At 46.9% G+C, this 14,127-nt stretch overlaps 1 protein-coding gene across 2 annotated transcripts in view; it reads right to left on the bottom strand.

The window, feature by feature from the left end:
* The window catches only part of COL5A1 (collagen type V alpha 1 chain), a 134,191-nt gene that overhangs the window by 40,947 nt on the left and 79,117 nt on the right, over nt 1–14,127 (bottom strand). For both annotated transcript variants that reach the window (XM_036394064.2, XM_036394065.2), the window contains exons 18-25: nt 13,534–13,587; nt 12,993–13,046; nt 11,181–11,225; nt 8,296–8,349; nt 6,774–6,818; nt 5,716–5,769; nt 5,166–5,210; nt 3,376–3,429 (exon numbers count right to left, since the gene is read on the bottom strand). In XM_036394064.2, the coding sequence (XP_036249957.1) occupies nt 3,376–3,429; nt 5,166–5,210; nt 5,716–5,769; nt 6,774–6,818; nt 8,296–8,349; nt 11,181–11,225; nt 12,993–13,046; nt 13,534–13,587 (405 nt within the window). The remainder of the gene's footprint in view (nt 1–3,375; nt 3,430–5,165; nt 5,211–5,715; nt 5,770–6,773; nt 6,819–8,295; nt 8,350–11,180; nt 11,226–12,992; nt 13,047–13,533; nt 13,588–14,127) is intronic.

Genomic DNA, 14,127 nt, shown 5'->3' with positions numbered 1-14,127 from the left:
TTGGGGTTTAGAGCACATCGAATTTGGGGTTTAGAGCACATTGAATTTTGGGGTTTAAAGCACATTGAATTTTGGGGTTTAGAGCACATTTATTTTGGGGTTTAGATCACATTGAATTTTGGGGTTTAGAGCATATTTATGTTGGGGTTTAGAGCACATTGAATTTTGGGGTTTAGAGCACATTTATTTTGGGGTTTAGAGCACATTGAATTTGGGGTTTAGAGCACATTGAATTTGGGGTTTAGAGCACATTGAATTTTGGGGTTTAAAGCACATTGAATTTTGGGGTTTAGATCACATTGAATTTTGGGGTTTAGAGCACATTGAATTTGCGGTTTAGAGCACATTTATGTTGGGGTTTAGAGCACATTGAATTTTGGGGTTTAGAGCACATTTATGTTGGGGTTTAGAGCACATTGAATGCTTTGGTAGCTGTGATTTGTTTGCCAGAGAGCAGCTGCTCGCCAGGAAGCTCCTACTGCCACAAGCAGGCTTCCTGAAGCCACCTTGCTTTTCCCAAAGGGAAAAGAGCAGCATTTGGATCCTTGGTGCTTTTCCACCTGGATGTTTCTAATTTTCCCCTTCAGCACCTCCCAGCAGAGCAGCACGAAGCATTCTGGAATATTCTCTGCACAGCAGAGCACCTGGGGGAGTTCAGCAGGAAAGCAGCCCGAGGATTTTGATCAGATAAACAGATAAAATCCTGGTGGCAGGAAATTTGTGAAGGTCACAAGATGCCCAGACTGGTCAGAGCCCCTCATTAAGTTCCTAATTCCTGGAGAGGTCCCATGAGAATCATGGATCTAAGCTAACCTGCATCCCTGCTAGCCAGAGGCTGGCCAGCTTTCCTCTAGGCATTTGATGCTGGATAATTCAGCATCCCAGAGTTCCCAACATGTTCTCATCACCTTTATGGCCTTTTCCTGGGGTGGCAGGCAGGGAAAATCAAAGTGTGAATTGCCCCAGGTGGAGCTGGGAGGGTCAGGGAGAAATGGGGAATGCAGGAAAGTGGTTTTGGGTGGTTTCCCTACAGCTGGATCCAAAATGGAGCTGGGATGGAAAATAACTTTTGGTTTGGGGTGAAAAATGCATGTATTTTATGATTGGCTTTTCGCAAATATTCAAATGAATATTATACGTGTTGTGTTAGAAAGTGATGCTGTATGAATTCTCTTAAGCAGTGTGGTAAATACAGTTTTAGGTTATGAAAAGTGTTAAAATAGAAACTATGCTATGTAGGATATTTTTTTAAAGAAAGGACTGGCAGTGAGATGACAGCCACAGGACACCTGAATCTTTCAGAGAAAGAGAATTTATTGCTCCATTATCAGGAAAAATGAACTTCTTCCCCCTTTGAAGGTACTGTCAGGATTCAGAGGAAGAAGCTGACGCTGCCCAGACAGAATCCTGTGTTTGAATGGAATTTATGCATCATGGATGAGGTGTATGAATATGCAACAGATTATTGTTTTTAAGGGTTAATCCTCTGTTAACGTGGGGCCTTTTTCGGGCTCGTGCTGCCCAGAAAAGGTACCCGGACTGTCCATAACTCTTTGTTTCTATTGTCTCATATTGTCCTAATTCAAATTGTCCAAATTATTATTACTCTAATTGTATTACTATTTTTATAACCATTTTATTACTATTAAACTTTTAAAAATTTTAAAAACAAGTGATTGGCGTTTTTCACATTTGGCAATATCTGCAACATCAGTGACCCCTAGAAGGGCACTCACTGCACACCTGGGTTTGTTCAGGATGGTGGGAGCACATCCAGCTGCTCTAAAGCCATTCTGCACTCTCTGGTTTCCTCACTGAGCTCTCTCCTTTAAATACTCAATTTTCTACCCATATAACAAAGAAAATGATGAGCATTTTCCATCATCGGTTTCAGAAGGGACTGTCAGACCAGCCAGACTCCCTGAGTTTAATAAAGGAACAAAATGACAGCTGCCACTCCTCCAGCAGCAAAACGGGGGAGAAAACTCAAATCTCAGCTTGATTGGATTGAGAAAACTCAAACCTCCTGCGATTTTAATGGCACCAAGAGCACCAGAGCACAAAGGATCCCTAAAACCACTCCTGCCTTCAGCTCCAGGATGAACCTGCAGCAGGATTTCCAAAGCTTGGGTCCAGCCTGCACTAAACCACCCCCATTTTCACTGTGCCCGTCTCCCTGGCTGCTCCTGAGGTCACAAAGCGATGAGCAGCTCTCCCAGAGAGGCCCTCGGGGATTTTCAGGGATTTCCCAAGACAGATTTCCATAAATAAAACCCTTTTTGGCCTTGCAAAGAGCAATCCAAGCCCACCTGTGGTAAAAGGTCCCTGCCCGTGCACAGCCACTCTGCGGCTCCTCCACAGCCTCCAGGCTGCTTAAAAATAGAATTTCTCCAGCAGAAGCTCCCCGGAGGCTGCTGCAGGAATTTCACATCAAAACCTACAGATTTAGAGATGTTCTGGGCTTTGCTGGAGCTGCTCTGTTGACTCAGCTAACAATTGTACGGATGTTCCAAGTGCCCTCTGTAGGAATGACAATCCCAGGGTGGGAAATGCAATTTTTCTTTTCTTTTCTTTTAATTTTTTTTTCTCTCCTCAGGCCGTGCTCTGCATTTGCAGAACGAAACAATTTTTGCAGGGTTTTTTTTTTTTTTCATTCTTAAATGAATGTCTCTCTGAGATGGGTAACAATGAGATAGGGTTGAAAGGCTCGGTGATTTTTTATTTTTTGAGGCTGATTTTGACAGCGAGGAGACAACGATGTTGAAAGTGGGATTAGGGAGGGGGAAGCTGCGAGAATGGAACACTGACAGGGAATTTCCAGCTGCTCTTATCACCTCTGTGAAACCCAGGGTGAGGGCATGGGATGGAATAAACACCCCCAGGGTCCATCCCTGCCTCTGGGATGGGAATAAACACCCACAGAGCACAGGGCAGGAGCAGGAAGAGGGGAAAGAGAGGCCTGAAGGGATGGTGAGGAGTACCCAGGGTGAGCAGACCTGTGATGGGGCTTCCCAAACTCACCCCAGCCTCCAAGGAGGGTGAGCTGACCTTGCAGGATGTTTTTTCCATATTAATTTTTTTTTTCTATATTAAAGTTGGTTTTTTTTCCACACTAAGCTGTCTTTTTTTTTCCATATTAAACTCCATTTCCATTCTAAACTCTCTTTGTTTCCATTTTAATACAGTGCTCTTTATTCCCATTTTTAAAGTGCCTTTATCCCAACCAAAAAGCTTTCCTTGTTTTTACCCTTCCCATTCCCCCTCTTTGGAGCCGTGAGGGGCTCAGATCCCAACCTGGGCTCCCATTTCCAAGCCCAGGGGCCACTGCAGGGTGGGGAGAAGCCCCTGCAGGAGGAAGAGGAGAGCAGCACTTACCGGGGGCCCATCAGCACCAGGCATGCCAGGGAGACCAGGTTTGCCCAGAGGGCCCTAAAACCAAACACAAAATCAATCAGAGCCTCCAGAGCACCAGAGGATGGGCATTTCCAGCCACATTTCCTGCTTTTTTCCCAGCTGTGAGAGGCGGCAGAGGTGGAAAAGCTGCCACAGGTTGGAGGGAAATCTGTTTATTTCTGTGCTGCAGCATCCTGGGACACCTCATACACAGGATGCAGCAATGGGAGCTTCAGGCACCACAAAAACTGCCCAAAAGCCAGGATGCTGCACAGCTGGTGAGGACAAGGTGGGGATAACCAAACTCTGGGCTCACAGGACCCAGAAATGCCCATTTTTGGGTGAAAAATGGCAAAGGAGAGGAGCTGCCCCAGCTGCCTGCTCTAACACTGCTCAGTGAGCACCTTTTAATCAGCAGCTGCTGATTTCTGCCCCATCAGGAGGTGCCACTTGTCTGACAGAGCTGCCAGGGCGCTCCTTCCCAGGGCATTATTGATTATTGCACTCCAAACAAGCAGGAGGGGGCACACAGGGACACACACACAGCGCCCCTGCTCTGTGGGAGCTGACAAAGTCCTAAATGACCCCTCTGAAGGGAAAACTTCTCTGCTAAATCCTGCAGGTTCCAGAGCTCTTGGGGAAAGTTCTCCTCATTTACATCCCGCAAGTTCCAGAGCTCTGGAGGAAACTTTCCCTCCTTTAAATCCTGCAGGTTCCAGAGCTCTTGGGGTAAAGTTCTCCCCTTTTAAATCCTGCAGGTTCCAGAGCTCTTGGGGGAAATTTTCCTCCTTTAAATCCTGCAGGTTCCAGAGCTCTTGGGATAAAGTTCTCCCACTAAAAATCCTGCAGGTTCCAGAGCTCTTGGGGGAAATTTTCCTCCTTTAAATCCTGCAGGTTCCAGAGCTTTTGGGGTAAAGTTCTCCCCTTTTAAATCCTGCAGATCTCAGAGCTCTTGGGGTAAAGTTCTCCCCTTTTAAATCCTGCTGATCCCAGACCTCTTGGGATAAAGTTCTCCCACTAAAAATCCTGCAGGTTCCAGAGCTCTTGGGGGAAATTTTCCTCCTTTAAATCCTGCAGGTTCCAGAGCTCTTGGGGTAAAGTTCTCCCCTTTTAAATCCTGCAGATCCCAGAGCTTTTGGGGGAAATTTTCCTCCTTTAAATCCTGCTGGTCCCAGACCTCTTGGGGGAAATTTCTCCTTTAAATCCTGCTGGTCCCAGAGTTCTTGTAGGAAACTTTTCCCCCTTTCAATCCTGCTGGACCCAGAGCTCTTGTAGGAAACTTTTCCTCATTTAAACCCTGCTGGTCCCAGAGCTCTTGGGATAAATTCACCTCCTTTAAACCCTGCTGGTTCCAGAGCTCTTGGGGGAAGTTTCTCCCCCTTTAAACCCTGCTGGTCCAAGGGCAGCACCAGCCCCACGCTGACAGCCAGAAAATCAGAGGCAGAGGGAAGGGATCCATGGGCTCTCCCCATTATCATCCCACTCAGACTCCCAAAACCCACAGAAAAAAAAATCAATTTTCAATCCTCTCCTCATGTTTTACCATAGGCTGCCTTCAAAATGTTTCTCCTCAGAGGGGAAATGAATGCAAATATGATGAATTAGAGGTAAACTGAGCTGGCCTGAGCTCTCCTCTGTCTGGAATGAGAGCATTAGACTTTCATGGCCACGGCTGCAAACAGATGTTGCAGATGGGGCAAAGGAGCAGCTGAAGGAGCAAAATGCAAATCCATGGCGGAGGGAGGAGAATCCAGAGCTGAATTTCAACTCACTTTCTCTCCTGGGGGACCGATGGCGCCTTGCGGACCTGGGAGACCCTGTGAAAAACCAAAAAAAAAAAATTAAAATTGAGGTTGTAAAGGAGCAAGTTATTCCTTCCAAATGCATCTTGGCTGTGCATTATTTTAGTGCCTGTGAGGGCTGGGGATTTGCCCAGCTCCATTCATTCCCAAAACGTCTTGTGAGGGGCAGTAAAACGTCTGGAGAGCTGCAGGGGCTGTGGGCAGGAGGGATGCTCTGAGGAGCAGGATTCCCTGCGAGCCACGGGGAGAGCCTGGAGATGTGCATTGTCCACCTGGCTCTGCAGAGCTGCACTGGGAGTGTTAAACATCCCACAGGATGGGGTTTGGCCGCCTGGAGCCGCTCTGGCCGTGCCACAGCCAGGTGAGAGCTGGGGGATCCCATGCTGGGAGGGTTGGCAGGAAGATTTTTGGGGCTGGAAATGTTTCCTCAAGCCAAATCTCTCCAAATGCTGCTCCCCTTTCTGGTGCTGAATTCTGCCCCCTGTTTTTCCCAGCTGTGCAGAAGGAGATTTGTTCTTACCTGAGCCCCGGGGTTCCCCTGCTGTCCTGGGGGCCCTGGCTCGCCCTGAGGGCCCTGGGAGGAGACAAGGGCAGGAGGGAAAGGTGAGATGGGAGCACAGTTCCTGCATCTTACCCCAGCTGTGCCCCTGCATTCCCACTGCTGGACACACCTGAGCTGGACCCACACCCTCCCCGAGCCCTCTCTGACCTTCCAAGGGCTCCTGGAACAGCTTTTCCCACTGGGAAAAGGAAGGGGGAAATGATTTCCAGGCACACTGACTCCTCCCCAAGGATTTCCAGCCCAAAAGAGCTGAGCAAGGCTCTAACACCTCCTGGTCTGTGTCGCCATGATATTTTCTGAAAAATCCCTTTGCCAGGATTTTCCTCCTGAGAAGCTGAGAAGCCTCAGAGTAAAAGAAAACCAATAATGATCTGCTGCTGTGGAGTGCAATAGGTGCATCTTTGATTGGTCCATGTTGGTTGTTTCTAATTAATGGCCAATCACAGCCCAGCTGGCTCGGACTCTCTGAGAGTCACAAGATTTTATCATCATTCCTTTCTATTCCTTGCAAGCCTTCTGATGAAATCCCTTTTTCTATTCTTTTAGTATAGTTTTAATATATCATTTTCTTTTAATATAAATCATAAAATAATCAATCAGCCTTCTGAAACGGGGAGTCAAGATTCTCATCTCTTCCCTCGTCCTGTGAACACCACCACAGGTCTGCATTTATTCTCCAGGGAATCCATCCCATCCCATCCCATCTACCCATCCCAATCCCATCCCATCCCATCCCATCTTTTTTCCCCCTCTCAGTTAAATGTCTCTATTTTGATGTTCATTAGCTCAGCACGCATCTCAAGGAAAATGTTTCATCTTTCATGGAGAAATGACGTGTAATTCCGCCAGAAATTACAATAAATTAACATCCATTTGCTGCAGGAAGATGTTCCTGGTGCTTTGATAGGAATCTAGACCAGGCTAAAAAGCAATTAGCAAATGCAATCTAAGAGAATTTTGCATTTTGCCCTATAGAAAATCTGAACTGCCTGTAAAAATTTGCAGGGAGGACTTACCACATTCCCTTTGGGACCTGTTTGTCCATCCATGCCAGCCACACCCTTTGAAAGGATTTAAAAAACACAGCAGTAAGAAAATATCACATTATTTCACACCACAAAAGCAGGGAAACTGCCACAAAAATAATTTAAAAAATCAAGAAGCCCTTTGGACCACGTGGGAAGGGAATAATTTCCTAAAGGTGTTTGGTGAAGCAGCCAATTCCACGAATCCAGGTGAATTTTGGAAGTCCTTTCAGTGCTTTCCCCTTTGGTTTATCCTGCCTGGGAGGCACGGGCAGCCCCAGGCTGAGGCAATCCTGGCTGGATTGCATCCCACGGGCATGGGGTGGCACAGGAAAAGAGGGAACAACCCCTGGCTGGTGAAGGGGACAGTGCCACACCAAAATTCACCTGGCACTGACACTCCCTGGGCACCTGCACTGAGAGGGGAGCATGGAGACCTCCCCATGGCACCAGTTCAGAACCATGGCATTGTTCAGGTTGGAAAACAGCTCCAAAATCATCAAAAACCATCAAACCCAGCCACGTCCCCAGGTGCCACATCCACGTGGGCTTTGAGCCCTTCCAGGGATGGGGACCCCACATTCCCTGGGCACTGCTTGGCAGCTCCTTCCAGGAAGAAATTTCCTCCCCTGGCACAACTTTTCCTCTCATCCTGTCTCTTGTTACTTGGGAAAAGAGCCTGATCCCCCTCCCCACAACCCTCTGCCTGCTGCAGAGAATGAGATTCCCCTGAGCCTCCTTTTCTCCAGGGTAATCTTTCATCCTGCGGGGTGTAGCATCCCATCCGTGGGAGATGAGACACTTTGGGAGCAAACCCTGAGTCCTCACTGAACCCCAGCAGCACCAGGAGCTCACAGCAAAGCTCTTCACGTCCCAGGAGGGCTGAAAGGCCAAAATTGTTCCCCATTCAGCACTGACCCCTTGAGCTTTGGGGTGGGGTTTAAAGATTTGGGATTCCAATGAGCGGCAGAGATTTGGGGACAGCCCCTGAATCAGCATTTCCAGGGATGAGATCTGCTGGATAAAATCCCACATGATCTGGCCTGGAAGGTGAAGGAGCTGCTTCAGATTAAGCAGTGACCCCCTGAGCTTTGGGGTTGGGATTTTAAGGTCTGGGATCCCAGAGCAGCAGAGATTTAGGGACAGCTCCTGCATCAGCACTTCCAGGGATGGGATCTGCTGGATAAAATCCCACATGCCCTGGCCTGGAAGATGAAGGAGCTGCTTCAGAGCCCCGAGGCAGCAGTTAATGGCAAAGGCTCTGTGTTAATAACTCTCATTCCTCCCCTCCAGCCTGAGCAAGGAGTTCATATTTACTCAGGTGGGGCAAATCTGCGCTGCACGGACGTGACAGCACTGAGGATGGGGGGAAGGCAGAGCCGCCAGCTCCTTTTGGGACCCCACTGCTTTCCACTGCCCAGATGTGGCAAATTCTGCAGCTGGAGGCTGTGCTGGGGTGGCTGAGGTTGGGGTTTTGTCTGGAAGGCTCTGGGGAGGGCAGCAGGGAACTCACCGGGGGCCCTGGGGGTCCTGGGGGTCCCTTGGGGCCCAGCAATCCTCGGGGTCCCTGTAGGGGGAAAAACTGGGTTAGGATTCCCATCTGAGGATGATCATCATGCTGGGCATGGACACAGCGGGGTTTGGAAGGAGCTTGCAGGTGCTGCAGCAGCTCCCCTGAGCTACAAACTGGGAGAGAAATCCTGTGGGCACAGACCCTTCAGTAAATAAATAAAAATAAAAATAAAAATAAAAATAAAAATAAAAATAAAAATAAATACAAATATAACCATAACCATAAATATAAAATTAATATATATTAATAATAAAATATTATTATATATAGATAATAAAATAAATATCAAATTATTATATAGATATAAATATTAAATATTATATGTGTTAAAATTAAATATAAAGATAAATATTATAAATATAAATAGTATAAACATAAATGATGATTAATAATATAAGTATAAATATAAACATTAATATAAACAATAATATAAATATAGATATAAATAAAAATATAAATATTAATAATTATAATTATACTACAGGCATTTATTCCTTGGGTTGTAACAAATTTCCCTTGAAAAAAATTAAAAAAAAAAATTAATTTAATCCTACTCCTGGATTATCCTGTGAGCCACACTCTTTGCAGCCAAGTCATTCCACCTGGGAATTCATGAAGGATGACCTGAGAACACCAATGGAGCATCCCAAAAATCCCTCCAGGCTGAGATTTTGCCATGGACAACCCACACAGCTCAGCAATGGTGGCAGAGGTTTCCATAAATGTTCATTTTTAAAGGCTTTGGGTCCTCCAGCATGAGGGTTTCTGCTCTCCTGGTGTTTTCCTTCCATTCCTGCCTCTCTCACCAGATCCAGCCTGGCATTGCTGAAATTGGTGGGATGGGAGCCTCACATGGAATAAGGAAAACATGGCAGGAGAGTTTGAATGCCTGCAAATTGTTGGAAATCCCAGCCCAGCCCCTCCTGGAGCCTTCAGGGGATTTGGAGTGGAAGGAAAGGGGTGGGAGCACCCACTGGGAGCTCACTTTAATCACAGCCCCTTCCCTGCCACGGAATGAAGAAAATCATTCCTGACTGATGGGCAGATTTATCTGCCTGCCCAAACATTCCACAGCCTCCTTTTTGTGATGCAGAGAGGGCTGAGGAATTAAAATGAGGGCTGAGGAATTAAAATTAAACGTTACAGGGTGGAATAGGAGACATTAATGAAATGCCTTGGAGGTCGTGGGGAATTCAGACCCTGCAAGGAAATTGCAGTTTCCAGCAAAAACTGGATGAGTCCAAGGGTCCATCCCAGCCACTGGAGACCTCCTGGGCTGAGGCCTTGCATGAACCCAGAGTAGAAACTCCACTGGTGAGGGCAACTGGAAGGAAATGGAGCAGGATGAAGGCAAACCCATTTTGAAGTCCCAGCACTGCTTTCAGCCACATTTGGAATGACTTTCTTCTGGCTGAGGGCAGAGGGAACAAACCCCCAGCTTTGGAGTGCGTGTATTTAGAGCAAAATTGTAAATTTACAGCAAAATGCAATGCCACTGAATCCTTTATCCTGGCCATCCCAGAGATTTTTACTCGTGCTGCTAAAATAAAAATAAATTTTCCCTGCGTGTGTGTGTTACCCTCATTTAAGCTGCTCTTTTGCTGCCGTGTTACCTGAGCACATAAATGCTTTTAAGAAGTTAATAAGCCATAAGTTATTGCTTGGACATGTGCTAAGGAGATAGCTGAGTTGATTAATCTTTCCCAGAAGTTAATCAGACATCTTGTCTATAATTTAGTTCCAGCGAGTCTGTAAATGCCAACCCTTCCCTCTCTCCCATGAACTGTGCCCAGCAATTCCCATCAATTAAGCTCAGGCCACCGTGCACAACAAAAATCAGGGATTTTGAGAGAAGTGGTAGGGAATGTTCTTTTCACAACAGAGGAAATGCATCCAGGATGAAACCAGCAGCCACACAGAAATCTGCAGGCAGCACGAGCAGTTTGCATTGCCAGCGAAGTGAGAAATACTCAGAAATACTCAGTATTAGGGGGAAAATGCCTTTTCAGAGCATTTCATTGACTCCCTGTTTGTTTTTTTTTAGTGGGGCTCTCCTTGAAAGCATTTCTATGGCTTGGCCCAAAGGGTTTGTCCAAGCCCTGTGGGATCTCCTCCATCCATCCATCCTGAGACCAGGAACCCCCAGCTCCTCCTGCAGCTGCTCTGCAGCACCTGGGCCCCAAACACTGGCAGAGAGCAGATTTGGGAAGTTCTGTGCCCTGGCAGCAGGATATTGACCCCACTGGAGTCAGACAGAAAAGTCTCCCTGAGCTCAATCCTGCCAGGGTTTCACCCTGAGGTTTATCAGGAGTCACTGACACTGGTGACACTGGTGGAGATGCCACTGCCCTGAGATCAAACCCTTTTCTCACTGGAATTTGCTATGGACACAAAAAAAAAACAAACGTATTTTATATTTATTTGCCGCACCTAATTTCTACCCCAGCCTGATTACCTCAATCCCAAAGCAGAGAGAAGGATACAGGCAGGAAAAATGTTACATTAATTTAAGTTTTATATTTACAGTTATGATTTTCTCTGAGTAATCAATGAGATTTTTTTTCATTAAAAAAAAACCCCCATCTAACAAACAAGCAAAAGAACTCCCACCTTTGCAGGAATGAAAATAAGTGAAAATTATTAATGAAAATAAACAAAGCAGAGTTGTTCCAGCACAGGCCACTCTCAAATTGTTCATGTGGAGCTTCAAGCTGAGTTCAATCCCTGCAGGATCTCAGGGCAAAGCTGCCCCATGAGAGCCCTAGAAATGCCTTTTCCACCCCAAATCCACCCCAATTGCACAGAAAGGGGAGGGGGATACTCACAGGTTCTCCAGGGAGACCTCTGGGTCCAACTTCTCCATCATCTCCCTGGGCAGCAGCAGAGACACAGAGAGAAGCAGCAAGAGACAGAAAAAAATCCACATTTAATTCAACCTCACAGGGGGTTTTGTCCTTTTGTAATAATATTTACACAGAAAAGCAGTTTTTGTGCAGGACTGACAGGGTTTCCAGGCCTTGGAAGCCTGAGGACTAAAACTGAGTTTACCAGGGACTAGAAAGGCCTGAGGATCCTTCAGAATTCCTGCTGATGTTTAGAAAAGTGATTTTGCCACCACACAAGGGGTTGTAGACACAGCTCAGGGCAGGTGAGCCAAAACCCACAAGATTTGAGACCAAACTGAATGGCAAGGCAGGGTGGGGATGGGGTTTGGGCAAATCAGAGCCCCTCAGATAAACCAGAAGCAGCAAAAGGGTCACCCTGTGAGCCAACCCCTTGCAGCCCAGTCATTCCAGCTGGGAATTCATGAAGGATGACCTGAGAACACCAATGGAGCATCCCAAAAATCCCTCCAGGCTGAGATTTTGCCATGACAACCCACACAGCTCAGCAAGGCTGGCAAGGGTTTCCATAAATGTTCATTTTTAAAGGCTTTGGGTCCTCCAGCATGAGGGTTTCTGCTCTCCTGGTGTTTTCCTTCCATTCCTGCCTCTCTCACCAGATCCAACCTGGCATTGCTGAAATTGGTGGGATGGGAGCCTCACATGGAATAAGGAAAACATGGCAGGAGAGTTTCCTCCCTCCTCTCCCATATCTGCTGGGGTAAAACCCCAAAATGATCAAATGCTGCTTCCCCTTGGTTATTTTTCACCCCAAACCTGAGGCTCCCCTTAGGAGAGCCAACACCCTTGGAAACCTCCCTGCTGTGCTCCTCTCCCTGCTCTGCTCCCAGTCCTGCCCTCCTGGGATTTTCTTTTTTCCCTTTGGGATTCTGAATTTCCTCCTTCCCCTTCCAGCTTTGCTCTGCCCAGCCCCAGAGCCCTGTGCAGCCACAGCTAATTTGGCCTCCCCAGGCTGTGGAGAGTGATTACCTGAGCTCTGCAGGGACACCCAGAGCCCAAAGTGGGAGGAAAACACCATGGGAGGGGATGAGAGCTGGGAAATCCACGCTGGCTCCTCAGGCTGAACCACACACCAGCATTTCTAAGCTCTCCCTTTAAACCAGAGCTGGGATCACTTAATCTGGGCTTTGCTAAACACCCTCTGTTAGTGGCTGGAGGAGAAGTGAACAATTCAATCTTGGATTCCTGCCTCTGCCTGAAATTTCTGCTCCCCAAATCTCACTGCAATCCTCTGGATTTCAGAAATTCAGAAGCCATCGTTTCCTCTGGATTTCAGAAGTTCAGAAGCCATCCTTTCCTCTGGATTTCAGAAATTCAGAAGCCATCGTTTCCTCTGGATTTCAGAAATTCAGAAGCCATCGTTTCCTCTGGATTTCAGAAATTCAGAAGCCATCGTTTCCTCTGGATTTCAGAAGTTCAGAAGCCATCGTTTCCTCTGGATTTCAGAAATTCAGAAGCCGTCGTTTCCTCTGGATTTCAGAAATTCAGAAGCCATCATCTGCTCACTGTGAGCGATAATTTGCTCTCTGGGCTATTTTCTTCTTCCCTTTAACAAAACCTGGCTTTCCTGACCAGATCTTTAAAGCCAAATTCTCCTTTCCACTTCAATTCCCGCCTCCCTGCCCCGCTTCCCTCGCAGGGAAGGCTCAGGGACTGGGAGCTCCTGCCTGATGCTGCACCTGCTCCTTGTTCCCAGGTTTTCCTTGGGAATTCCCAATCCCCAGGCACACTTACCCTCTCCCCATCCTCTCCAGGAGCCCCTGGGGGGCCGTGGGGGCCTGGCTCACCCTGCAAAAACACAAAAAAAGGCAGAAAATGCTTCAGAGATGGTGCAAACGCTCTGGCTCTGGAAGCCACCAGGGAATGGGGACGAACCAAGGCACGGATTTGGTTTTTCTGTCTGTGCTGGAGGTCCCTGTGCCCTCAGAGCTGCCTCTCTCTCTGCTCCAGGGAGGGGAGGGACACCCAGCCTGCCAAAACAACCACTTTCCCCCATTTCCCCCCCCGTTTTTAATTATAAATTGTAATTTCAAGCCATCCCCACCCCATCCAACAGCAGCTTTTGCCTCTTGCTTTGGTTTTTCAGGCTGCATTGCACTAAGGTGATTTTTTTCCACCCCATCCCAAGCTGGAGCAGCCCCAGGAGGATCCTGCAGAGGGATGTGAGGGCACTGGGACATCCCACGGGCTCTTAGGGACACTCATCCTCTCCTGTGCCTCGTCCCAGTCCCTCCCAGCCTCCTCCTCCTCCTCCCAGAAGTGGAAGAGCACTCACCCTGTTTCCCTTCTCACCAGGCAAACCAGCCAAGCCATCAAAGCCTCGGTCACCCTGAAAGCAAAACCAGTTTAAAGCACATTCTAAACCAGTTTAAAACCATTTCAAACACATTTCCAGCTGCATTTGAGTACCCTTCCCGTTTATTTCCTTTCTGTGGCAAGGAGGGACGGATTTTCTCCCTCAGGCATTCAGCCTTCAGCTTCCATCAGACCAGGGATTATCTCAACAGTTATGGATTAAAACAAGGGAAAAAAAACCAAAAAACACTTCCAAGTCTGTAGTGCTTTGATTTGTTAATTTGAGATTCTGTTAATTTGGGGATTTTTTTTTTGGATGGTGCATTAATGAGTGTGGTGGGTTTTAGTGTTGGTTAATTATTAGTGTATTTCTTTTTTGTTGTGAGGTAGGATTAGAGAAAGGTAAAGTAGGTTTAAAACTTCAAAAGGGTATAAAGAAAAATTTATTAACAGTAACTAAAAGAGAGGATAATGAAAATTAGGAAAAAATTAGGGTAAAATTTGTTATTATCTCATGTAAAAACTACCGCATTGCCATTTGAAGCTAAACTCTTCCCTCTTCCCCCCAGCTGAA

The sequence above is a fragment of the Molothrus ater genome, chromosome 20, assembly GCF_012460135.2.
Source record: "Molothrus ater isolate BHLD 08-10-18 breed brown headed cowbird chromosome 20, BPBGC_Mater_1.1, whole genome shotgun sequence".
NCBI lineage: Eukaryota > Metazoa > Chordata > Aves > Passeriformes > Icteridae > Molothrus > Molothrus ater.
The sequence above is the reverse complement of the archived record's forward strand: the minus strand, read 5'-3'. Positions and strand labels throughout refer to the sequence as shown.